Raw genomic sequence first — 24,410 nt, 5'->3', positions numbered from 1 at the left:
TGAGATAAATGTGTATTCTATACCATAATTTATTCAGCAGTGAACGATCATTATAAACAAACAACCCAACTGTCAGAAATAAAAGTTATTTCTTGCAATTTTACAAACTTTTGGCCACAACACTAGTTCCACAATTACCAGTAAACAAAATGTGTAACAAGAGATAAATTCAAGCTCCCCATAGAATTAGTGAAGATGTCTAAATTTCAGTTTTTCTTTCAGTCACGAAAGAAACAAAATTAGTTAAAGGTGACGGACACATAATTGATAATTAGGAAATGTTACTAATAATTCTTCACAGCTGACATACAATGTTTGCATGTTATTCTCACATTTAAAGTCATGATGTTTTCTATATAACTAGTGTGAAAATAGAATTTTTGAATCACATTATTCACGGTACATCAATAAATGAGTCACCCATCCCTCCCCCCAACCAAAAAACATTTGAAGCATTATTAGCCAGTCTGCATTCCAACTAAATGCTGAAAGAATGGCTTTACCATCCAGTTTTTAGCATTTACCAGTCATTTGTCTACTAACTAGATTGTTTCCTAAGTACAAATGCCTCATATTAGTCCCTTCTTCTTTTTGTATTCTTCCAGGTTTAGGGATCTCTTAGGAGCTGAACCATTGGAACTCTCATTGGTGGCGTTCCCCAGTGTTTGTCTGGGTCCAAGCGGAGCAGAAGCTGAAACACAAACATTACATTATTATTACATATAGTACAAGATGACAGGTATATCTTGCTACTTCTACTTACACTTGGGTCGCACTACACATGCATGCGGAGATACACTGCAGTTTTTGAACTATAGTATTGGCATGCCTCTGGCAAGATAGTGATGGAGTGAGTGATGATGAAAGTGTTTCCTCTTTTTCAGGTCACCTGACTCACTGGGAAACAGCTAATGTGTTAAAAAATTCAAGTGGGAATAAATGGTATGGTGATACTGGCAAGATGTGGAAAAAAACACTTGTGTAGAGTTCAGCACATTTATTGAAGACAATATTTTACCAGCTCCATGGGGAAGTGGAAAAGAATTCCTCCTCAGTAAGCCATGCATGTCGTAAGAGGCAACTAAAGTGCCGGGAGCAAGGGGCTAGTAATCCTCTTCTCCTGTATAAATTGCTAAATTTAAAAAGAGAAACTTTTGTTTTTCTTTTTGGGCCACCTTGCCTGGGTGGGATACAGCCTATTTATTGAAAGAATAAGAAGAATATTTTCACTAGGAGTGGCTTCTTAAGCCATGATTACTGTACATAAGTGTCTTTCTCCACACAGGTGAGAATGGTTGGGTGTGAGAAGAACCTACCTAGCATAGGTCAGGAAGCCAACTCCAGTACTCCTTTACTTTTATGTAGTTAACTGTTAGTGATGAACAAAACTCACCGGGCATTGTGACATCCAGGTCAATCTTGACATCAAAGTCGTGGGCTGCAAACAGATCCTCTGCTTGTACTCTCTTACGTTCTTCATCTTTCTTCTTCTCTTCATCCTGCTTCTTTCTGCTTATCTCCTCATCCTACGATGTAAATAACAAATATTGAAACTGATTATTCTTATTAGTGTTGTATATTTAAGTAGACATGCTAAATTAAGTTATATAGAGCCTGGGGAATGGAAGGTAATTAACTCAGCTTGAAGGAAGGAAATGGTGGCTCCAATTCCAAGGATTAACCCTCTCAGTGTCCAGACTCCTGATCTGAGAGGTGCTCTCAGTGTCCAGACTCCTGATCTGAGAGGTGCTCTCAGTGTCCAGACTCCTGATCTGAGAGGTGCTCTCAGTGTCCAGACTCCTGATCTGAGAGGTGCTCTCAGTGTCCAGACTCCTGATCTGAGAGGTGCTCTCAGTGTCCAGACTCCTGACCTGAGAGGTGCTCTCAGTGTCCAGACTCCTGATCTGAGAGGTGCTCTCAGTGTCCAGACTCCTGATCTGAGAGGTGCTCTCAGTGTCCAGACTCCTGATCTGAGAGGTGCTCTCAGTGACCAGACTCCTGATCTGAGAGGTGCTCTCAGTGTCCAGACTCCTGATCTGAGAGGTGCTCTCAGTGTCCAGACTCCTGATCTGAGAGGTGCTCTCAGTCTCCAGACTCCTGATCTGAGAGGTGCTCTCAGTGTCCAGACTCCTGATCTGAGAGGTGCTCTCAGTGTCCAGACTTCTGATCTGAGAGGTGCTCTCAGTGACCAGACTCTTGATCTGAGAGGTGCTCTCAGTGTCCAGACTCTTGATCTGAGAGGTGCTTTCAGTGTCCAGACTCCTGATCTGAGAGGTGCTCTCAGTGTCCAGACTCTTGATCTGAGAGGTGCTCTCAGTGTCCAGACTCCTGATCTGAGAGGTGCTCTCAGTGTCCAGACTCTTGATCTGAGAGGTGCTCTCAGTGTCCAGACTCTTGATCTGAGAGGTGCTCTCAGTGTCCAGACTCCTGACCTGAGAGGTGCTCTCAGTGTCCAGACTCTTGATCTGAGAGGTGCTCTCAGTGTCCAGACTCTTGATCTGAGAGGTGCTCTCAGTGTCCAGACTCCTGACCTGAGAGGTGCTCTCAGTGTCCAGACTCTTGATCTGAGAGGTGCTCTCAGTGTCCAGACTCCTGATCTAAGAGGTGCTCTCAGTGTCCAGACTCCTGATCTGAGAGGTGCTCTCAGTGTCCAAACTCCTGATCTGAGAGGTGCTCTCAGTGTCCAGACTCTTGATCTGAGAGGTGCTCTCAGTGTCCAGACTCTTGATCTGAGAGGTGCTCTCAGTGTCCAGACTCCTGATCTGAGAGGTGCTCTCAGTGTCCAGACTCCTGATCTGAGAGGTGCTCTCAGTGTCCAGACTCCTGATCTGAGAGGTGCTCTCAGTGTCCAGACTCCTGATCTGAGAGGTGCTCTCAGTGTCCAGACTCCTGATCTGAGAGGTGCTCTCAGTGTCCAGACTCTTGATCTGAGAGGTGCTCTCAGTGTCCAAGAATTTAGAAAAAAAAAATATCTTATGAAATGATAGTGAATCATTTTTTGAAGGTAATGAAACTAAAAGTATTAAATTTAATGGAAAACTTACTGAATTACGCTCTTGCAAAATTAACAGTTTCGACAATATTTATGCATCAGCAATTTTGCGGACTTTGAGTCCTATTTTCTGCAAATTCCATTGTCCCAGTCAGCCAAAGTCATAGATATTTTGCTAGTATTCCTTCTATTCTATTGATTGAATACAAGAAAGAGCTCAATACCTATTTCAACTACCCAATAAAGTGATCAGAAATGAGTAATGCAGCTAATTTCACAGAACATTAAAACCTGTTAATTTAGAGGATCCAGAACAGACAATGTAGACATTCTTTGGAGTAAAACAACATTAGCTCTGTTCATTAGTTATGTCCCCAAACCTCTGCTCACTCAACAACAGAGTTGCATTCCTAAGACCACATCAGTAAACAAATTTGTTGCTAAGTGAGGAACATAGTATAATGGCAGTGGGTTTGTGTCAACCATCTTTGATACTGTTTTAATGTCACCTTTGTACCATTTACACTATATTACACTTGCTTTCTTCCTAACTAACTAAATACATACCAACACTGAAGAGTAAATAAATGAATACAAATTGATCCTATCAATAAATGTACAGTACTGAAGAGTACAAGAAATAAGTTACATAGTACAATGTACCATTGTAAAGTTGAGACACCATACAGCCAGGAGCAGCTGTATTATATTACGACTGAACAATATTGTACGTTACAAGAAACTGGAGACTTTTATCATGACATCAACGTATCATCCATGATATTATATATAGGTACCAATATTATATATAGGTACCAATATTATATATAGGTACCAATATTATATATAGGTACCAATATTATATATATGTTTTTTTTTTTTTCAACAAGTCGGTCGTCTCCCACCAAGGCAGGGTGACCCAAAAAAGAAAGAAAATCCCCAAAAAGAAAATACTTTCATCATCATCCAACACTTTCACCACACTCACACATTATCACTGTTTTTGCAGAGGTGCTCAGAATACAACAGTTTAGAAGCATATACGTATAAAGATACACAACATATCCCTCCAAACTGCCAATAACCCAAACCCTCCTTTAAAGTGCAGGCATTGTACTTCCCATTTCCAGGACTCAAGTCCGACTATATGAAAATAGGTACCAATATTATATATTATTATTATTATTATTATTATTATTATCACACTGGCCGATTCCCACCAAGGCAGGGTGGCCCGAAAAAGAAAAACTTTCACCATCATTCACTCCATCACTGACTTGCCAGAAGGGTGCTTTACACTCCAGTTTTTAAACTGCAACATTAACACCCCTCCTTCAGAGTGCAGACACTGTACTTCCCATCTCCAGGACTCAAGTCCGGCCTGCCAGTTTCCCTGAACCCCTTCATAAATGTTACTTTGCTCACACTCCAACAGCACGTCAAGTATTAAAAACCATTTGTCTCCATTCACTCCTATCAAACACGCTCACGCATGCCTGCTGGAAGTCCAAGCCCCTCGCACACAAAACCTCCTTTACCCCCTCCCTCCAACCTTTCCTAGGCCGACCCCTACCCCGCCTTCCTTCCACTACTGACTGATACACTCTTGAAGTCACTCTGTTTCGCTCCATTCTCTCTACATGTCCGAACCACCTAAACAACCCTTCCTCAGCCCTCTGGACAACAGTTTTGGTAATCCCGCACCTCCTCCTAACTTCCAAACTACGAATTCTCTGCATTATATTCACACCACACATTGCCCTCAGACATGACATCTCCACTGCTTCCAGCCTTCTCCTCCCTGCAACATTCATCACCCATGCTTCACACCCATATAAGAGCGTTGGTAAAACTATACTCTCATACATTCCCCTCTTTGCCTCCAAGGACAAAGTTATTATATATAGGTACCAATATTATATATAGGTACCAATATTATATATAGGTACCAATATTATATATAGGTACCAATATTATATATAGGTACCAATATTATATATAGGTACCAATATTATTATTATTATAATCAAAAAGAAGCGCTAAGCCACAAGGGCTATACAGCTTAGGTACCAATAGATCCCTTTACTAAGTAACCAAAAAATATTAAAATCACCTTTTTCTTTTTATCTTCATCCATTTTCTTTTTTCTTTCCATTTCCATTCTTAGCAACATTTCCGAGGAATGAATTTCTGGCTCTTTGGTTTTGGTGACCATGGTTGGCCGAGTGGAGCGTCTGGTGAAGGGATCTTCCACTTTTAAACCTTTCTTAGCTTCAATTTCTGCCTGAAATTATAAAGACAGGAAAGACATTAACTGAAGGTGTTAGCAAATTTTCAATGGGGAGAAACAAATGGGATTATGTCAGGTGTATGTGAGTTAGAGCTAGGCAAGAAGTTGCAGTAATGTTAAATGATCAGTTATGGAAGGAAAAGAGGGAATGTAAATGTATAAATTTAAGAATTATGTGAATTAAAATAAGGGTTGGATGCAAAAAGTGGGGGAAAAGAGGAGTGTACAGAAGAGAGATTTTGGCAGATGCTAAGTTAGTATTTATGGAGTTCTGAATCAAGTGAGAGAGTAATTGTGGTAGGAGACCTGAATGTTAAAGTGAAATAAACTGTTGTGAAGGACATGGTAGGTGAGTTTAAGGTGCCAGGGGTAAATGATAATGTGGGGCCCTTAACTCAATTTGTATAGAAACAAGTTTGGTAAAAAGTAATATATTTATAAAAAAAGGAGGATAAATAAGTATGCAAGATATGAATAACTCAAGTGAAATGAACACTTGTTAATGTTTAATAAAAACCCACATGGAGACAGAAACACAACAGACTGATTGATCTGTATATATTCAACCCTTCTGGGATCCTCTTTAACAACTGAAACTTATAGGAAAAGTTACACCTCTAACTGCACAGGGGAGTAGGGAGTGCCAGGTGAGTGCATGGGAGGACAGGTCAAGGAGGGAGTGCCAGGTGAGTGCATGGGAGGGCAGGTCAAGGAGGGAGTGCCAGGTGAGTGCATGGGAGGACAGGTCAAGGAGGGAGTGCCAGGTGAGTGCATGGGAGGACAGGTCAAGGAGGGAGTGCCAGGTGAGTGCATGGGAGGACAGGTCAAGGAGGGAGTGCCAGGTGAGTGCATGGGAGGACAGGTCAAGGAGGGAGTGCCAGGTGAGTGCATGGGAGGACAGGTCAAGGAGGGAGTGCCAGGTGAGTGCATGGGAGGACAGGTCAAGGAGGGAGTGCCAGGTGAGTGCATGGGAGGACAGGTCAAGGAGGGAGTGCCAGGTGAGTGCATGGGAGGACAGGTCAAGGAGGGAGTGCCAGGTGAGTGCATGGGAGGACAGGTCAAGTAGGTGAGTGCATGGGAGGACAGGTGAGTGCATGGGAGGACAGGTCAAGGAGGGAGTGCCAGGTGAGTGCATGGGAGGACAGGTCAAGGAGGGAGTGTCAGGTGAGTGCATGGGAGGACAGGTCAAGGAGGGAGTGCCAGGTGAGTGCATGGGAGGACAGGTCAAGGAGGGAGTGTCAGGTGAGTGCATGGGAGGACAGGTCAAGGAGGGAGTGCCAGGTGAGTGCATGGGAGGACAGGTCAAGGAGGGAGTGACAGGTGAGTGCATGGGAGGACAGGTCAAGGAGGGAGTGCCAGGTCAAGAGGGAGTGCAGGTGAGTGCATGGACAGGTCAAGGAGGGAGTGTCAGGTGAGTGCATGGGAGGACAGGTCAAGGAGGGAGTGGCAGGTGAGTGCATGGGAGGACAGGTCAAGGAGGGAGTGCCAGGTCAAGGAGTGCATGAGTGCAGGACAGGTCAAGGAGGGAGTGTCAGGTGAGTGCATGGGAGGACAGGTCAAGGAGGGAGTGCCAGGTGAGTGCATGGGAGGACAGGTCAAGGAGGGAGTGCCAGGTGAGTGCATGGGAGGACAGGTCAAGGAGGGAGTGCCAGGTGAGTGCATGGGAGGACAGGTCAAGGAGGGAGTGCCAGGTGAGTGCATGGGAGGACAGGTCAAGGAGGGAGTGCCAGGTGAGTGCATGGGAGGACAGGTCAAGGAGGGAGTGTCAGGTGAGTGCATGGGAGGACAGGTCAAGGAGGGAGTGCCAGGTGAGTGCATGGGAGGACAGGTCAAGGAGGGAGTGCCAGGTGAGTGCATGGGAGGACAGGTCAAGGAGGGAGTGCCAGGTGAGTGCATGGGAGGACAGGTCAAGGAGGGAGTGTCAGGTGAGTGCATGGGAGGACAGGTCAAGGAGGGAGTGCCAGGTGAGTGCATGGGAGGACAGGTCAAGGAGGGAGTGCCAGGTGAGTGCATGGGAGGACAGGTCAAGGAGGGAGTGTCAGGTGAGTGCATGGGAGGACAGGTCAAGGAGGGAGTGCCAGGTGAGTGCATGGGAGGACAGGTCAAGGAGGGAGTGCCAGGTGAGTGCATGGGAGGACAGGTCAAGGAGGGAGTGTCAGGTGAGTGCATGGGAGGACAGGTCAAGGAGGGAGTGCCAGGTGAGTGCATGGGAGGACAGGTCAAGGAGGGAGTGTCAGGTGAGTGCATGGGAGGACAGGTCAAGGAGGGAGTGCCAGGTGAGTGTATGGGAGGACAGGTCAAGGAGGGAGTGCCAGGTGAGTGCATGGGAGGACAGGTCAAGGAGGGAGTGCCAGGTGAGTGCATGGGAGGACAGGTCAAGGAGGGAGTGTCAGGTGAGTGTATGGGAGGACAGGTCAAGGAGGGAGTGCCAGGTGAGTGCATGGGAGGACAGGTCAAGGAGGGAGTGCCAGGTGAGTGCATGGGAGGACAGGTCAAGGAGGGAGTGCCAGGTGAGTGCATGGGAGGACAGGTCAAGGAGGGAGTGCCAGGTGAGTGCATGGGAGGACAGGTCAAGGAGGGAGTGTCAGGTGAGTGCATGGGAGGACAGGTCAAGGAGGGAGTGTCAGGTGAGTGTATGGGAGGACAGGTCAAGGAGGGAGTGCCAGGTGAGTGCATGGGAGGACAGGTCAAGGAGGGAGTGCCAGGTGAGTGCATGGGAGGACAGGTCAAGGAGGGAGTGTCAGGTGAGTGTATGGGAGGACAGGTCAAGGAGGGAGTGCCAGGTGAGTGCATGGGAGGACAGGTCAAGGAGGGAGTGCCAGGTGAGTGCATGGGAGGACAGGTCAAGGAGGGAGTGCCAGGTGAGTGCATGGGAGGACAGGTCAAGGAGGGAGTGTCAGGTGAGTGCATGGGAGGACAGGTCAAGGAGGGAGTGCCAGGTGAGTGCATGGGAGGACAGGTCAAGGAGGGAGTGTCAGGTGAGTGCATGGGAGGACAGGTCAAGGAGGGAGTGCCAGGTGAGTGCATGGGAGGACAGGTCAAGGAGGGAGTGCCAGGTGAGTGCATGGGAGGACAGGTCAAGGAGGGAGTGTCAGGTGAGTGCATGGGAGGACAGGTCAAGGAGGGAGTGCCAGGTGAGTGCATGGGAGGACAGGTCAAGGAGGGAGTGTCAGGTGAGTGCATGGGAGGACAGGTCAAGGAGGGAGTGTCAGGTGAGTGCATGGGAGGACAGGTCAAGGAGGGAGTGTCAGGTGAGAGCATGGGAGGACAGGTCAAGGAGGGAGTGTCAGGTGAGTGCATGGGAGGACAGGTCAAGGAGGGAGTGCCAGGTGAGTGCATGGGAGGACAGGTCAAGGAGGGAGTGCCAGGTGAGTGCATGGGAGGACAGGTCAAGGAGGGAGTGTCAGGTGAGTGCATGGGAGGACAGGTCAAGGAGGGAGTGTCAGGTGAGTGCATGGGAGGACAGGTCAAGGAGGGAGTGTCAGGTGAGTGCATGGGAGGACAGGTCAAGGAGGGAGTGTCAGGTGAGTGCATGGGAGGACAGGTCAAGGAGGGAGTGCCAGGTGAGTGCATGGGAGGACAGGTCAAGGAGGGAGTGTCAGGTGAGTGCATGGGAGGACAGGTCAAGGAGGGAGTGTCAGGTGAGTGCATGGGAGGACAGGTCAAGGAGGGAGTGTCAGGTGAGTGCATGGGAGGACAGGTCAAGGAGGGAGTGCCAGGTGAGTGCATGGGAGGACAGGTCAAGGAGGGAGTGTCAGGTGAGTGCATGGGAGGACAGGTCAAGGAGGGAGTGCCAGGTGAGTGCATGGGAGGACAGGTCAAGGAGGGAGTGTCAGGTGAGTGCATGGGAGGACAGGTCAAGGAGGGAGTGCCAGGTGAGTGCATGGGAGGACAGGTCAAGGAGGGAGTGTCAGGTGAGTGTATGGAAGGACAGGTCAAGGAGGGAGTGTCAGGTGAGTGCATAAGAGGACAGGTCAAGGAGGGAGTGCCAGGTGAGTGCATGGGAGGACAGGTCAAGGAGAGAGTGTCAGGAGAGTGCATGGGAGGACAGGTCAAGGAGGGAGTGTCAGGTGAGTGCATGGGAGGACAGGTCAAGGAGAGAGTGTCAGGAGAGTGTATGGAAGGACAGGTCAAGGAGGGAGTGAGAAAGCTCCTGTAGAGAAGCTAAGTATCTGTGTAAGAAGTTCCTTTGTGCTATGTGATTCCTGTTGTTGTACTGGCACAGGATCAGTCAACCTTCTATGTTTGTGTCTCTACACAAGATATTGGTAGATAAAAGGTGGATGGGTAAACTTCCAGATGTATATGCTTTTAGAGGGGTAACAGATATATCAGATCATTATTTAGCTACAGCTACAATGAGAGTAAGTGGTAGGTGAGGTACAAGGAGAATGGTATCAGTAAGAAAGAAGTGTAAATTTATAAATTAAAGAAGAGTGTAGTAACTATATGATATAAACAACTGTTGAGAGATGGTTAAGTGAGACTATAATGAGGAGGAGGAGGAGGAGGAGGAGGTTGAAGAGGTATGGGGTAGATTTAAGAATGCAGTGTTAGTGTGTTCAGGAGAAGTTTGTGGATACAAGAGGGTGGGTGTGGGAGGGAAGAGGAGCGACTGGTGAAACGATGACGTGAAGTGAGTGATAAGAGAGGAAAAGTTATCATGTGAGAGGGTTTTTACAAAGCAGAAGTGATATAAGGAGAGAGGAGTATATGGAGAGTAAAAAATTGGGTAAGAGAGTGGTGAGTGAGTATGAAAGGAGAACAAGTGAAAGAAAATACGAAAATGCTTTGGAGCGAGACTAATAAAGTTGAGAAAGCCTGGGGAATGAATGGATTTAACAGTTAAAAACAGAAGAGGAAGGAAAGTTACTAGATGGGGAAGATGGAGGTATTGGCAAGATTGAGGGAATATTTAATGTTCATGAGGATAAGAAATAATTTCATGGATTGGGCAGGGAGATATACCATCTTTTAGAAGTGAGGAAGAGCCATTCGTGAGTGTGGGGTACAGTACACAAGGTTGTGCATATAATGAGAGGGGGTAAACTAACCACATAGATGGGATCACGATAGAAATGTTATAAGTAGGTAGGAATATAGTTTTAGAATGGTTGGTGCTTTTTAATAAATGTATGAAAGAGGGGAAGGAAGTAGGCTGGTAGACAGCTACCATCAAGTGACATACCATCCTCATCAGGTTGGCAGACAGCTACCATCCAGGGAGGTACTATCCTCCTCAGGTTGGTAGACAGCTACTATCCAGGGAGATACTATCCTCCTCCAGTGAGAAATGGGAAACCCTTTTCATTTTTTAGCACTCCGATAGACTTGCTCATATTTTCTTTCTGTCTTAGTAACACAAGATGATACCTCCTTTCCAACCTAGGAGGTCTGGTCTGAATCAGCCATAGGGAAGGTAATCCCTGGAACCATAAACATTTTCCAATCTAAGAGGTCTGGTCTGTGATACAGCCACGGAAAGATGATCCACAGAACCAATAACAGATAACTCATGTTATTTTTTTTTTAATCTGACTTATATACTGTATTTTTCAACTTTCCCTTGATCCTAAAAATATGAATCAGTAATGTTTTATCTAAAGTGTACATATATCAAAAATTTGCAAGGCCTATCCTCCTATTATTATTATTATAATCAAGGGGGAAGCGCTAAACCCAGAGAATTATACAGCGCCTGGGGGAGGGGGGGGGGGATGTGGAAGGCATTCAGGCTTAATTTGGGGAACTGGAGCACAGATCCAATTCCCTAAATCAAGAGCCCCTCACCAACATCAAGGAACCTTCCTTGAGGGGGCCTACCCTCCTAAACTTACTTACCAAAATGGCCTTCTCTGCCTTTTCAACATTATTTTTTCTGTTTCGTTCATTGATGTATGAGATTGCTGCGATAGTTTGAGTTCTGCGTTTGTCAAGGCTGTTGGCTTTTTCATCGAGGTCTGCAATCTTTTCGTTAAGCTTTTCCACAGTCTGCAATTAAAAAAAATGTTTATAATTTTATATACTTCATTGAGCAAATTAAAATAAGTACAAAATGATAGTGAGCAGAGTATGAGAGGAAAGAAGTGAGGAAGAAGTGTGGAGGGAAGAAGAGTGGCTGAGAGGAAGAAGTGTGGAGGGAAGAAGAGAGGCTGAGAGGAAGAAGTGTGGAGGGAAGAAGAGTGGCTGAGAGGAAGAAGTGTGGAGGGAAGAAGAGTGGCTGAGAGGAAGAATATCAAATTATTACTTTTTTACTGCTCGGAAGCACCTCACAGCTTCTCTTAGGCTTTGAACAACTGCCAGCTTCTCTTACTTTTGCACTTTGGGATCATTATTATGCAAAATTAAGAGGTATTTTTGGGTCACAGTAGACCATGGATAACTAAAACAGCAGATACCAAATCAATGGATACGGGGTTCTACTGTATCCGTTTTATACAGCTTTGACCCTTCAACTGTCCAAACGTAGATCTACATTTACTTGCATAGCACTCCAAACGTAGATCTACGTTTTATTTTACATTTGAAAGTATGTAAAATAAAACGTAGATCTATGTTTGGAGTGCTACCGGTACAAACGTAGATCTACGTTTGGACAGTTTAATTTAGTTCAGTCTTGGGTTTTTGGAAGACTGAGCCTTCCAGTTTGATTTCAGTTTTTGCTAGGTTATTCTCTCTTTCAAACAGTGGTCAATATCATTTAAACTGGGTAACCAAATTTTATTTTTGCTTACATTACTGCATAATGAAACAATATAAATTATTAGTGTATGTAACATTGTTGAAGAAGATCATCTAGTGAAGAATCACTGACTCACCTCATCATCACCTTTCTGCTGGGCCATATCTTTCTCCTTCATAAGTAAAGTCTTGGCCACAGCAAAGTTGGTAGGGTTGTGGTTGAAGCGAGCTTTCTCCTCCACTATCTGGTAAGATACATATCTACTACAATCTTCTCCATATAAAGACACATAAACATTATCAAAATATAGCTGTGCATAATAAAGACCCACTGTGTTGGAAATCTTCTCAAATAAATATCTCCCGTGCCAAGTATCTCAATTATCTGTGGTTATTAAACACTGAATATATCAATATTATTATTTTCCCTCAGACACTCAAGGAAGTGGAAGTTAATCTGTAGTTATTTTACTAATATATACCTCTATTGCTTTCGTTTTTCTTTTTGGGCCACCCTGCCTTGGTGGGATACGGCCGGTTTGTTGAAAAAAAAAAAATTACCTCTATTGCTATTATGTCCAAGAGTAATGTAGCCTTGAGAAGTACTGCAGCCACCAGTCATCTGGTTAGACAAGCATACTCTACAATTATAGGGAGGCTAATACTGGCACACTGTGTGAGTGGCACACAAGACAAACTCTACAAGAACAGGTAGGTTAATACTGACACATTGTGTGAGTTGTAGACAAGTCATAATCTACAGGAACAGAATCGTTCAACTCTCAGAGCCTGGCCGTGGGCCAAGCTCATCAAAAGAACCATTTGCCCAGATGTGTATGTTATTCTCACAGGTCTATCATATATCAGACAAGACCCAGCTGAAGATGGGTCAAGGGTCAACTAGAGGAGAGGGAAAGCAGCAGCAAAAATATGAAGTTTAACACAGACAAACCCCAAATAATATTCAGAATTTGTTATAATGGTACTTCAAGACACAATATTGTTGCTGCCAACACAAACAACTTCTCAACATTTACCTACCCAAAAACTCACCTATAACAGGAAAAATATATTTTATTTTATAGAGTTTTACCTTGTAATAAAATAATAATTATACTAATCTGTGAAAGGTGAATTAAAGCTATGAGACTTACTCTGTCAATATCCTCACTACTAAACTGGTAATATAGCAGATCTTTGATATCTTTCTGCTTCTGTTCGACATGTTCCATAGTTGGCAGTTCTGTCCCGTGTGCAGCACAGTCCTCCACCCACTTGTTGAACTCAGAATCAGAGAAGGTGCTGTTACTGACAAATTCTAAACGGAAGACTCGTTCCTGATTGCCATGTCTGCAGGAAGAAAGATGCAAACTTTAATTCTGGACAAGAAGAAAGACAGGCAGAAGAAGCTGTGACCCAACAAGTACATGAAAAAATACACATTCTCACTTTTATGTTATACTTTATTTCTGTTTAGTTTTTTACATCAGACATCAGACATCACCATCATTCATTCAACACCTGTCTCGTCAGACGTGCGTAGATATTATTAGTTTAACTGACCCTTCCTTCAAATTTAAGCTTATATAGTATTTCAAAAACCACATTTCATTTAATATTGATCTAATCTGATAAATGCTGACACTGATAAAAAAAAAAAACGCATTAAAAAATTGAAAGATGTAGACATGGAAAAAGTCCTGAGCACATTTACTGCAAAATCCTACCATTAGTTATCCATTTATGTGTTGTTGTATACCAACCCCTAACTATCATGGTCTTACCTACACAGTCTAAGCTAATTAACCTAATATTGATGCAGTGTACTACAATTATTATTATTATTATATTCAGAACATAATGCTAAACCCACAAGAGTCATACAGTGCTGCAGGGTAGGACGTGCTAAAGATGTGCTATGCTAGATCAGACACTAGTGAAGGTGAAGAGTATGCCAGAGGTTGAGTTAGGAAGGGCAGTAGGGATCAGACACTAGTGAATGTGAAGAGTATGCCAGAGGTAGAGTTAGGAAGGGCAGTAGGGATCAGACACTAGTGAAGGTGAAGAGTATGCCAGAGGTTGAGTTAGGAAGGGCAGTAGGGATCAGACACTAGTGAAGGTGAAGAGTATGCCAGAGGTAGAGTTAGGAAGGGCAGTAGGGATCAGACACTAGTGAAGGTGAAGAGTATGCCAGAGGTAGAGTTAGGAAGGGCAGTAGGGATCAGACACTAGTGAAGGTGAAGAGTATGCCAGAGGTAGAGTTAGGAAGGGCAGTAGGGATCAGACACTAGTGAAGGTGAAGAGTACAAAGTCTGCTGTAACATACTGTGTACAAAGTCTGCTGTAACATACTGTGTACAAAGTCTGCTGTAACATACTGTGTACACAGTCTGCTGTAACATACTATGTACAAAGTCTGCTGTAACATACTGTGTACAAAGTCTGCTGTAACATACTATGTACACAGTCTGCTGTAACATACTGTGTACAAAGTCTGCTGTAACATACTGTGTACAAAGTCTGCTGTAACATACTATGTACAAAGTCTGCTGTAACATACTGTGTACAAAGTCTGCTGTAACATACTGTGTACAAAGTCTGCTGTAACATACTGTGTACAAAGTCTGCTGTAACATACTATGTACACAGTCTGCTGTAACATACTGTGTACAAAGTCTGCTGTAACATACTGTGTACAAAGTCTGCTGTAACATACTGTGTACAAAGTCTGCTGTAACATACTGTGTACAAAGTCTGCTGTAACATACTGTGTACAAAGTCTGCTGTAACATACTGTGTACAAAGTCTGCTGTAACATACTGTATACAAAGTCTGCTGTAACATACTGTGTACAAAGTCTGCTGTAACATACTGTGTACAAAGTCTGCTGTAACATACTGTGTACAAAGTCTGCTGTAACATACTATGTACACAGTCTGCTGTAACATACTGTGTATAAAGTCTGCTGTAACATACTGTGTACAAAGTCTGCTGTAACATACTGTATACAAAGTCTGCTGTAACATACTGTGTACAAAGTCTGCTGTAACATACTGTGTACAAAGTCTGCTGTAACATACTGTGTACAAAGTCTGCTATAACATACTGTATACAAAGTCTGCTGTAACATACTGTGTACAAAGTCTGCTGTAACATACTGTGTACAAAGTCTGCTGTAACATACTGTGTACAAAGTCTGCTGTAACATACTATGTACACAGTCTGCTGTAACATACTGTGTATAAAGTCTGCTGTAACATACTGTGTACAAAGTCTGCTGTAACATACTGTATACAAAGTCTGCTGTAACATACTGTGTACAAAGTCTGCTGTAACATACTGTGTACAAAGTCTGCTGTAACATACTGTGTACACAGTCTGCTGTAACATACTATGTACAAAGTCTGCTGTAACATACTATGTACAAAGTCTGCTGTAACATACTGTGTACAAAGTCTGCTGTAACATACTATGTACACAGTCTGCTGTAACATACTGTGTACAAAGTCTGCTGTAACATACTATGTACAAAGTCTGCTGTAACATACTGTGTACAAAGTCTGCTGTAACATACTATGTACAAAGTCTGCTGTAACATACTGTGTACAAAGTCTGCTGTAACATACTGTGTACAAAGTCTGCTGTAACATACTATGTACACAGTCTGCTGTAACATACTATGTACAAAGTCTGCTGTAACATACTGTGTACAAAGTCTGCTGTAACATACTATGTACAAAGTCTGCTGTAACATACTATGTACAAAGTCTGCTGTAACATACTATGTACAAAGTCTGCTGTAACATACTGTGTACAAAGTCTGCTGTAACATACTATGTACAAAGTCTGCTGTAACATACTATGTACAAAGTCTGCTGTAACATACTATGTACAAAGTCTGCTGTAACATACTATGTACAAAGTCTGCTGTAATATACTATGTACAAAGTCTGCTATAACATACTATGTACAAAGTCTGCTGTAATATACTATGTACAAAGTCTGCTGTAACATACTATGTACAAAGTCTGCTGTAACATACTATGTACAAAGTCTGCTGTAACATACTATGTACAAAGTCTGCTGTAACATACTTTGTACAAAGTCTGCTGTAACATACTATGTACAAAGTCTGCTGTAACATACTATGTACAAAGTCTGCTGTAACATACTATGTACAAAGTCTGCTGTAACATACTATGTACAAAGTCTGCTGTAACATACTTTGTACAAAGTCTGCTGTAACATACTATGTACAAAGTCTGCTGTAACATACTATGTACAAAGTCTGCTGTAACATACTATGTACAAAGTCTGCTGTAACATACTATGTACAAAGTCTGCTGTAACATACTATGTACAAAGTCTGCTGTAATATACTATGTACAAAGTCTGCTGTAACGTACTATGTACAAAGTCTGCTGTAACGTAACTCACTTGAGACGAAGACCTTTGTTGGTTCTAGTGTTGCCCAACTGATAGATTTTCGCAGTTTCACAAACTTCAGTAATCTCTGCCACCTGAAAAATATCAAATTGAACTTGGAACTTAACTAAGACTTTGATCATTATCTTCCACGGAGGACAAGTGACTCCAAAAAAGAAAAACTTCCTTATTAACTAACATGTCACACATTAACTTTCAAAATGGAATAATTTTGTTGACTATTATATAAATCTTAAGGGATTATATAATGCTGGACTTACAAAATAAATTTGTTTGCCCATATATATTAAAATATTAAAATATCAGTCTTCATTCTGGTAAAAACAGAAGTCCAAAAGTATAAGAGGACTAAATAATATAAAATGTTGAGTTCTACTTGACAAAATGTTAATATATTTGTTATTATTGTTATTTTTAGCACACTGGCCGTCTCCCACCTTGGCAGGGTGACCCAAAAAAAGAAACTTTCACCATCATTCACACTATCATTGTCTTGCCAGAGAAGTGAAGATATGACAGTTTAGATGTCACTCTCAACAGCAAATATCCCAAACTCCTCCTTTAAAAGTACAGCTGGCAATGTACTTCCCACCTCCAGGACTCAAGTACAGCTGGCAATGTACTTCCCACCTCCAGGACTCAAGTACAGCTGGCAATGTACTTCCCACCTCCAGGACTCAAGTACAGCTGGCAATGTACTTCCCACCTCCAGGACTCAAGTACAGCTGGCAATGTACTTCCCACCTCCAGGACTCAAGTACAGCTGGCAATGTACTTCCCACCTCCAGGACTCAAGTACAGCTGGCAATGTACTTCCCACCTCCAGGACTCAAGTACAGCTGGCAATGTACTTCCCACCTCCAGGACTCAAGTACAGCTGGCAATGTACTTCCCACCTCCAGGACTCAAGTACAGCTGGCAATGTACTTCCCACCTCCAGGACTCAAGTACAGCTGGCAATGTACTTCCCACCTCCAGGACTCAAGTACAGCTGGCAATGTACTTCCCACCTCCAGGACTCAAGTACAGCTGGCAATGTACTTCCCACCTCCAGGACTCAAGTACAGCTGGCAATGTACTTCCCACCTCCAGGACTCAAGTCTAGATAACTAGCTGCCCTGAATCTCTTGACAAATTATTATCATCATTATCAAAACATTATCTAGTTATATCTTCAGTCTTAGGTAGTAGGTTGGTAGACAACAACCACCCAGGGAGGTACTACCGTCCTGTGGTAGTAGGTTGGTAGACAACAACCACCCAGGGAGGTACTACCGTCCTGTGGTAGTAGGTTGGTAGACAACAACCACCCAGGGAGGTACTACCGTCCTGTGGTAGTAGGTTGGTAGACAACAACCACCCAGGGAGGTACTACCGTCCTGTGGTAGTAGGTTGGTAGACAACAACCACCCAGGGAGGTACTACCATCCTGTGGTAGTAGGTTGGTAGACAACAACCACCCAGGGAGGTACTACCGTCCTGTGGTAGTAGGTTGGTAGACAACAACCACCCAGGGAGGTACTACCGTCCTGTGGTAGTAGGTTGGTAGACAACAACCACCCAGGGAGGTACTACCATCCTGTGGTAGTAGGTTGGTAGACAACAACCACCCAGGGAGGTACTACCGTCCTGTGGTAGTAGGTTGGTAGACAACAACCACCCAGGGAGGTACTACCGTCCTGTGGTAGTAGGTTGGTAGACAACAACCACCCAGGGAGGTACTACCATCCTGTGGTAGTAGGTTGGTAGACAACAACCACCCAGGGAGGTACTACCATCCTGTGGTAGTAGGTTGGTAGACAACAACCACCCAGGGAGGTACTACCATCCTGTGGTAGTAGGTTGGTAGACAACAACCACCCAGCGAGGTACTACCGTCCTGTGGTAGTAGGTTGGTAGACAACAACCACCCAGCGAGGTACTACCATCCTGTGGTAGTAGGTTGGTAGACAGCAACCACCCAGGGAGGTACTACCATCCTGTGGTAGTAGGTTGGTAGAGAGCAACCACCCAGGGAGGTACTACCATCCTGTGGTAGTAGGTTGGTAGACAGCAACCACCCAGGGAGGTACTACCATCCTGTGGTAGTAGGTTGGTAGAGAGCAACCACCCAGGGAGGTACTACCATCCTGTGGTAGTAGGTTGGTAGACAGCAACCACCCAGGGAGGTACTACCATCCTGTGGTAGTAGGTTGGTAGACAACAACCACCCAGGGAGGTACTACCGTCCTGTGGTAGTAGGTTGGTAGACAACAACCACCCAGGGAGGTACTACCATCCTGTGGTAGTAGGTTGGTAGACAACAACCACCCAGGGAGGTACTACCGTCCTGTGGTAGTAGGTTGGTATACAGTAACTGCCCAGGGAGGTACTACCATCCTGTGGTAGTAGGTTGGTAGACAGCAACCACCCAGGGAGGTACTACCATCCTGTGGTAGTAGGTTGGTAGACAACAACCACCCTGGGAGGTACTACCATCCTGTGGTAGTAGGTTGGTAGACAACAACCACCCAGGGAGGTACTACCGTCTTGTGGTAGTAGGTTGGTAGACAGTAACCACCCAGGGAGGTACTACCATCCTATGGTAGTAGGTTGGTAGACAGTAACTGCCCAGGGAGGTACTACCATCCTGTGGTAGTAGGTTGGTAGACAGCAACCGCCCAGGGAGGTACTACCGTCCTGCCAAGTGAGTGTAAAATGAAAGCCTGTAATTGTTTTACATGATGGTAGGATTGCTGGTGTCTTTTTTTTCTGTCTCATACACATGCAATATTTCAGGTACGTCTTGCTACTTCTACTTACACTTAGATCACACTACACATACATGTACAAGCATATATATATACACACCCCTCTGGGTTTTCTTCTATTCTCTTTCTAGTTCTTGTTCTTGTCTATTTCCTCTTACCTCCATGGGGAAGTGGAACAGAATTGTTCCTCCATAAGCCATGCGTGTCGTAAGAGGCGACTAAAATGCTGGGAGCAAGGGGCTAGTAACCCCTTCTCCTGTATATATTACTAAATGTAAAAGGAGAAACTTTTGTTTTTCCTTTTGGGCCGCCCCGCCTCGGTGGTCCACCCCGCCTCGGTGGGCCACCCCGCCTCGGTGGGATACGGCCGGTGTGTTGGAAGAAAGAAGAAGATGTTCAGTCTATGTATTTGATGCATACTGACCCAACAAAAGTGATTTATACAGATAACATGCATTTAGGACACTGAAACTCATGATGGTAAGTGTGAGTTTGATAAGTGAAGTGTGAGTTTGATAAGTGAAGTGTGAGTTTGATAAGTGAAGTGTGAGTTTGATAAGTGAAGTGTGAGTTATTATTTGTTCATTGTTCCAGTACACATTATTATGACTTTCCAATCTTCAAAATTGTTTTACTTTGCATATGTTATACAAGTTGAGGAGTGGGAAGCCGGACCTCACAGGTGAACCAACTACTGCAATAATAATTGAGTTCATAAACAAGTGCTCGACTCAGTGGAAAAACTATTTTCCAATTATCATCAGAAAAGTCAATTAGAAGCAGAAAAACTGAACCAAGACTATGAAAGTAAAACAACATAGGGATGACCATTGTTTTGGATTATTATGTTCAGAGATAAGCTGCATCACAAAATGAGTGGTACAATATACAGGAGGGCAAGTTTCTACGGCTGGTAGGTTCCCGAAAATCACCCACGAGTGGAAAAGAGCAGTTGTTTTATTATCAAATGTGTCTAAAATACCTGATAACATGTTTACACTATCACATATTTAGTGCTTAATACAGCTAAGAATAAAAAAAAATACAGAAGTAAAATAAACAGTACATACAATATTCACGTTAAAATATTGTGGTGGTTACTCTTCCCTTACACAACTGTTGTTCAAAAAAGCCAGAAAAGCATAAAAATCACCAAATATAATGAACAATGGCTCAACTGTAAACCACCACAAATGTGGAACAAAAAGTGACTGCCAATAATGCAGGGCCCTCCTGTATATACTACTGTTAATAAAATTAAATATACAATTTAGGTAAGATAGACTGCAGTAATCAAAGTGATATTCACTCACCCTATAAACTGGCAAGCCTTGGTGATTGCCAATACCTATTTTAACAAAACAACCAATAATAGCCTTGGAGAAAATTGGTAGGTGGACAAAACGCTCCATTTTGTGACGAGAGAGACGAATTTTTTCAAGATCTTCTTTAGTGGATACGTGCTTGGGCTTCTCATCCCTCGAGCGATAACTGTCTTTGGATCTGTAGACACAAGAAACTTTCACATAACAAGTGTAAGAGTTTTTATAGCATCAGTATCATGATGGCAAAATTTCCTGAGGCATTTGTCAACAAAACTGTACCTGTACATAACTTCTCAACTCAGATTGGTTCTTAAACCCTTAAACTGTCCATACGTAGATCTACATTCACTTGCGTAGAGCTCCGAACATAGATCTACGTTTTTTTTTTTTACATTTGAAAGCATGTAAAATAAAACGTAGATCTACATTCAGAGCACTACGCAAGTGAACATAGATCTACGTTTGGACAGTTTAAGGGGTAATACAGTGGCCATCTTCCACCAAGGCAGAGTGACCAGAAAAACAAATGAAAGTTTTTTTCCTTTTACATTTATAAATTGGTACAGGTGTTACTAGTCCCTTGCTCCCTCAAGTGATACTAACAAAATCTATTTCAAACAAACCATTAGTTTTACAATTAAAAACACAACGCATGCATCTCAACACAGCTGTAGAACCCGAACGTTTATTATTTTTGCTGCTTTGAACAAGATGGTGGCTATGGGCAAGGTGATACCTGAATGACTGGTGGCTCAAGTAACAACTTGGCTGAGAAACAGTAAGTTGTGGCATCCATGGAGACCCTGAGTGTGATAATCGTTAAATGATTTGCAGTCTAATTAACAACTAAACAGTGAGTTGGAAGCCCAAGGTGGTTGTGAACCTTACATGACTGCTGGCTTGTCTGACAATGTTGAGAACCCAAGGTGGTTGTGAGCAAGGTGAACCTTACATGACTGCTGGCTTGTCTGACAATGTTGAGAACCCAAGGTGGTTGTGAGCAAGGTGAACCTTACATGACTGCTGGCTTGTCTGACAATGTTGAGAGCCCAAGGTGGTTGTGAACCTTACATGACTGCTGGCTTGTCTGACAATGTTGAGAACCCAAGGTGGTTGTGAGCAAGGTGAACCTTACATGACTGCTGGCTTGTCTGACAATGTTGAGAACCCAAGGTGGTTGTGAGCAAGGTGAACCTTACATGACTGCTGGCTTGTCTGACAATGTTGAGAACCCAAGGTGGTTGTGAGCAAGGTGAACCTTACATGACTGCTGGCTTGTCTGACAATGTGACTCACAAACAGTCTTAGATAACTTCAACAATGAGTCTTAGATAACTTCAACAATGAGTCTTAGATAACTTCAACAATGAGTCTTAGATAACTTCAACAATGAGTCTTAGATAACTTCAACAACTTCAACAATAAGAGTCTTAGATAACTTCAACAATAAGAGTCTTAGATAACTTCAACAATAAGAGTCTTAGATAACTTCAACAATAAGAGTCTTAGATAACTTCAACAATAAGAGACCTAACAAGATGTACCCAACTACTGCAGGTGTAATAATGGTAGAATTACCCATAAAGTGTTAGGTAAATGGCTACAAATGCAACTAATGTGGCAGTTCACTCTCCAGGATCTTTGTCAAGCTGGAGAGTGAAACATTGCCACAATACAAAGTCACATTAGTTGCATCTAACATATTGTAGGTGTACAGCCTCTCCTGACTTAGCGATGTACTTGTTTAACCCTTAAACTGTCCAAACGTATATCTACGTTTGGGCGAGTAGCGCTTCGACCTTGATTTTCTTCATAAGAATGTAAAAAAATGTAGATCTACATTCGGAGTGCTACGCGAGCGAACGTAGATCTACGTTTGGACAGTTTAAGGGTTAATGATGTGATCTTAGGAACGGAACTCCATCGTTAAGTGAGGAGAGGTTTTATTTCTATACTCTAGGAAGGTTAGCATGGGACCCACTATGATCACAATGCAGATTTTAAAACTGATTTGCCAAAGGTTCAAACCCCCATCCATTCTGCGAGATATTACTACTTATAAAAATTCAAGATGGGAAATGCAGAGGGTAATCTAAAAGTAAAAGCATGTACATGAATATTTTGAACTGATGACCATAGAAATATCTGAGTAGCTCCTGGCAACATGTTGATATTCATGCAGTATTTTATGAATAATATTGGAGAGTCAAATTTCTAAATTTTTCATAAAAACTTAAGAGTAAACATTGCCAGGGTTTATCATGCACAGATATTAATGTTTAACTTAAAAAAAACTTAAAACAGATGCATTAAACATACAAATGTATAAAATTTGTTAAAAAAATTCCAAATGCATATTTTTCACAAAAATATAAAGTTTTTATATTTACTTTGCAAAACGTATAATGTGACTCCATCTTATAGAGACTTGACATTATTTAGACCACATTCATAAGGTGCCTCTTAAAGCTTATAACAATGTGTTAAACTTACCATTAAATTCCCACACATACACACAAAATAATATTCAATATTATGGTTTGATCTTTTTCACTGAGCTCAAACAAAGCTAAGGTATTAATCAAATTCTCTTAAAAATAATGGGAATTAGTCAGTGGAATTAAGGTGGTCACTGCTGGTTGAATGTTAGCAGTGTTTAGTTACACACCACACACTGCTAAGATAACTACCTGCCAAGTTTACTGCTGGTTGAATGTTAGCAGTGTTTAGTTACACACCACACACTACTATGCTAACTACCTGCCAAGTTTAGCCTTCTTAGGTGCAATATCACTGTCGCTGGAATCACTAAAAGATGAAGAGGAAGAGAGAGAAGAGCAAGAGGAAGAAGAAGGTAGAATCTTTTGCTCTACCCTCTTTATCAACTTGGCATCATGTTGCTTGCTGGGTCGTCTTAACGTTGTCGCCCCGACACTTCTCTTCGGAGCTTCTTCACCACATGGGCTGAGTATTACCACCAATAATTGAGCAAAATTCAATAAGTCACAAAGATTCCTTTATGCAAAACCCTTTTAAGTTTGTAATAATGTTGGCAATATTACCAGCGATAAGTTAGGTAAAACATGCTTGTGCAACTGGTGCAATATTTTATTGTTGCAGTGTTTGGCTTCCAGAGCTGTGTCAAGATGTTGCAAACAATACAAGCATAGAGAGGATAGTAGGGTGAGATGTAGAGGAATAATATTATTGTTGTAGTAGTATTAGTGGTAGTAACAGTACTAGTTGTTATATTACTACTACCTTCAACAATAATATTATGCCTCTACATCTCACTCTATTATCCTGCGTGCACTTGTATTGTCTGCAACATCTTGGCACAGCTCTGGGAGCCAAACACTGCAACAATGTTACACTTGTCGTACAAGTGTCTTTTACCTTACATCTGCAGTTTAGTTGCACTGATCAACTGTATCTCACGTATTCAACGTTATTTCTTCTAGAAATAACTTAAGAAAACTCAAGTTACTACAGGTTGTTATACTGGCTACATTAACCCTTTGACTGTCGCGGCCGTATATATACGTCTTACGAGGTACCGTGTTTGACGTATATATACTCATAAATTCTAGCGGCTTCAAATCAAGCAGGAGAAAGCTGGTAGGCACATATGTGAGAGAATGGGTCTGTGTGGTCAGTGTGCACCATATAAAAAAAATCCTGGAGCATGCAGTGCATAATGAGAAAAAAAAAACTCCGACCGTTTTTTTTAATTAAAATGCCGACTTTGTGGTCTATTTTCGTATAGTATTTATGGTTGTATTCTCGTTTTCTTGGTCTCATTTGATAGAATGGAAAACATATTATAGAAATAGAGGTGATTTTGATTGATTTTACTATAAAAAGAACCTGGAAATGGAGATCAAAGTACGGGAAATGTTTGATTTTTGCCCATGTTTAAAAGTAAA

General features: G+C 42.8%; 1 protein-coding gene across 2 annotated transcripts in view; it reads right to left on the bottom strand.

The window, feature by feature from the left end:
• Positions 1 to 426: 426 nt before the first annotated feature.
• Rtf1 (RNA polymerase-associated protein Rtf1) overlaps positions 427 to 24,410 on the bottom strand; it is a 52,959-nt gene continuing 28,975 nt past the window's right edge. Inside the window, exons 8-16 of one of the 2 annotated variants that reach the window (XM_070079963.1) lie at positions 23,245 to 23,448; positions 20,473 to 20,662; positions 16,401 to 16,483; positions 13,118 to 13,313; positions 12,101 to 12,208; positions 11,124 to 11,273; positions 5,106 to 5,276; positions 1,394 to 1,526; positions 427 to 691 (exon numbers count right to left, since the gene is read on the bottom strand). In XM_070079963.1, the coding sequence (XP_069936064.1) occupies positions 570 to 691; positions 1,394 to 1,526; positions 5,106 to 5,276; positions 11,124 to 11,273; positions 12,101 to 12,208; positions 13,118 to 13,313; positions 16,401 to 16,483; positions 20,473 to 20,662; positions 23,245 to 23,448 (1,357 nt within the window). In that variant the 3' untranslated portion in view covers positions 427 to 569. The remainder of the gene's footprint in view (positions 692 to 1,393; positions 1,527 to 5,105; positions 5,277 to 11,123; positions 11,274 to 12,100; positions 12,209 to 13,117; positions 13,314 to 16,400; positions 16,484 to 20,472; positions 20,663 to 23,244; positions 23,449 to 24,410) is intronic. The other variant, XM_053794572.2, reaches the window with a different exon arrangement.

The sequence above is a fragment of the Cherax quadricarinatus genome, unplaced genomic scaffold (genome assembly GCF_038502225.1).
Source record: "Cherax quadricarinatus isolate ZL_2023a unplaced genomic scaffold, ASM3850222v1 Contig58, whole genome shotgun sequence".
Classification (NCBI taxonomy): Eukaryota; Metazoa; Arthropoda; class Malacostraca; order Decapoda; family Parastacidae; genus Cherax; species Cherax quadricarinatus.
This window is presented reverse-complemented; position numbering and strand designations above follow the sequence as displayed.